This window comes from Opisthorchis viverrini, assembly GCF_000715545.1.
Source record: "Opisthorchis viverrini unplaced genomic scaffold opera_v5_2052, whole genome shotgun sequence".
Classification (NCBI taxonomy): domain Eukaryota; kingdom Metazoa; phylum Platyhelminthes; class Trematoda; order Opisthorchiida; family Opisthorchiidae; genus Opisthorchis; species Opisthorchis viverrini.
Genome location: NW_008754121.1, coordinates 681 through 1,767, shown reverse-complemented (window position 1 = coordinate 1,767; position 1,087 = coordinate 681). Strand labels below are relative to the sequence as shown.

The 1,087-nt window shown below is 44.1% G+C and overlaps 1 protein-coding gene across 1 annotated transcript; it reads left to right on the top strand.

The window, feature by feature from the left end:
• Positions 1 to 534: 534 nt before the first annotated feature.
• T265_12210 (hypothetical protein) lies at positions 535 to 786 on the top strand (the record flags this gene model as incomplete). The annotated part of the gene is made up of 1 exon (XM_009179359.1): positions 535 to 786. One exon carries the CDS (start codon positions 535 to 537, stop codon positions 784 to 786), a length of 252 nt encoding a protein of 83 aa, XP_009177623.1.
• Between the last annotated feature and the right edge of the window lie 301 nt (positions 787 to 1,087).

Below are 1,087 nucleotides of genomic sequence, written 5' to 3'. Positions count from 1 at the left end.
TAGACAGGAAGACGATTAGGGTTCTCAACAAAAGCCTGAGCACAAGGCAGTAGAGCTTGGGGGAAATTCAAATGCATTACCATTTTTATAAAAGCAATTCACCATGAATGTTCTAACCCACAATCTAGATGGACAGGAGGCTGTTGGTCAGACCTCCGACCACTCATGAACCTGGCATGAGGGACGGTGTCAGTTGGACATCGTTATAGCTCAATGTGTCCCAGAGGCACACAAACCGTCGCACCATGGTAAGTCCCTGTCTCCGTGACGGATAAATTGATAAAGGCACCGTGGTGCAACAATGAGTGAAAAGTTTCTTTTATTACCCAAGGCTCCTTATGCCGGAAGACAACTTTGAATTCAGTTTGTCATTTGTTGGAGTACATTTGGTCCCTCACCGCCTCAGACGTTATTCTTAAAACAGTTCATCCGGAACACGGCTGTATCGTTAAATATTTCAGTCTCTGAAGTTTTTATATCTCTTTGCACTACCGTCATAGGTCGGTCGTGTCTAATTTTTAATTTGTACATTACATGATTCCTAATTCCCTTTGGAAGTCCATGGAGCAACTGGTAGACGAGGGATTGGTGAAATCGATCGGTTTGTCGAACTTCAACCGCCGTCAGATTGATGTGATCATGAAAGGAGCACGAATAAAGCCGGTGAATCTTCAAGTCGAAATTCATTGCAACTTCACAAACACGAAATTGGTTGAGTATGCACAGGCTCTTGGTTTGACTGTTACAGCGTATGCTCCGTTGGGATCGCCTGGTGCATCTCCGTGAGTATATTTTCATCGGTTCCGGTCGGTGAATTTTCTTTTAATTTATTGGTGTTACGCTGTATCTCGTTGAAGTTTCTTTAAAATCCCACAACTGCACGCCTGTGGTAGGCGGCTTGCGAAATGGTTTTTTTGAGGCCGGATGCTCTGCTGTAAAGAAGCCTCTTTAGCTATTTCAACTTACCCACGCTGTTGCAGGCCAAAATGATTACGCATTCGAAAATCCATGTAGTTCCTTACTCTATTGCCAGGTGACGATCACTGCGTCTCATCTTTAAGGCTCGTCGTTATGCGGTTGTTTAAAC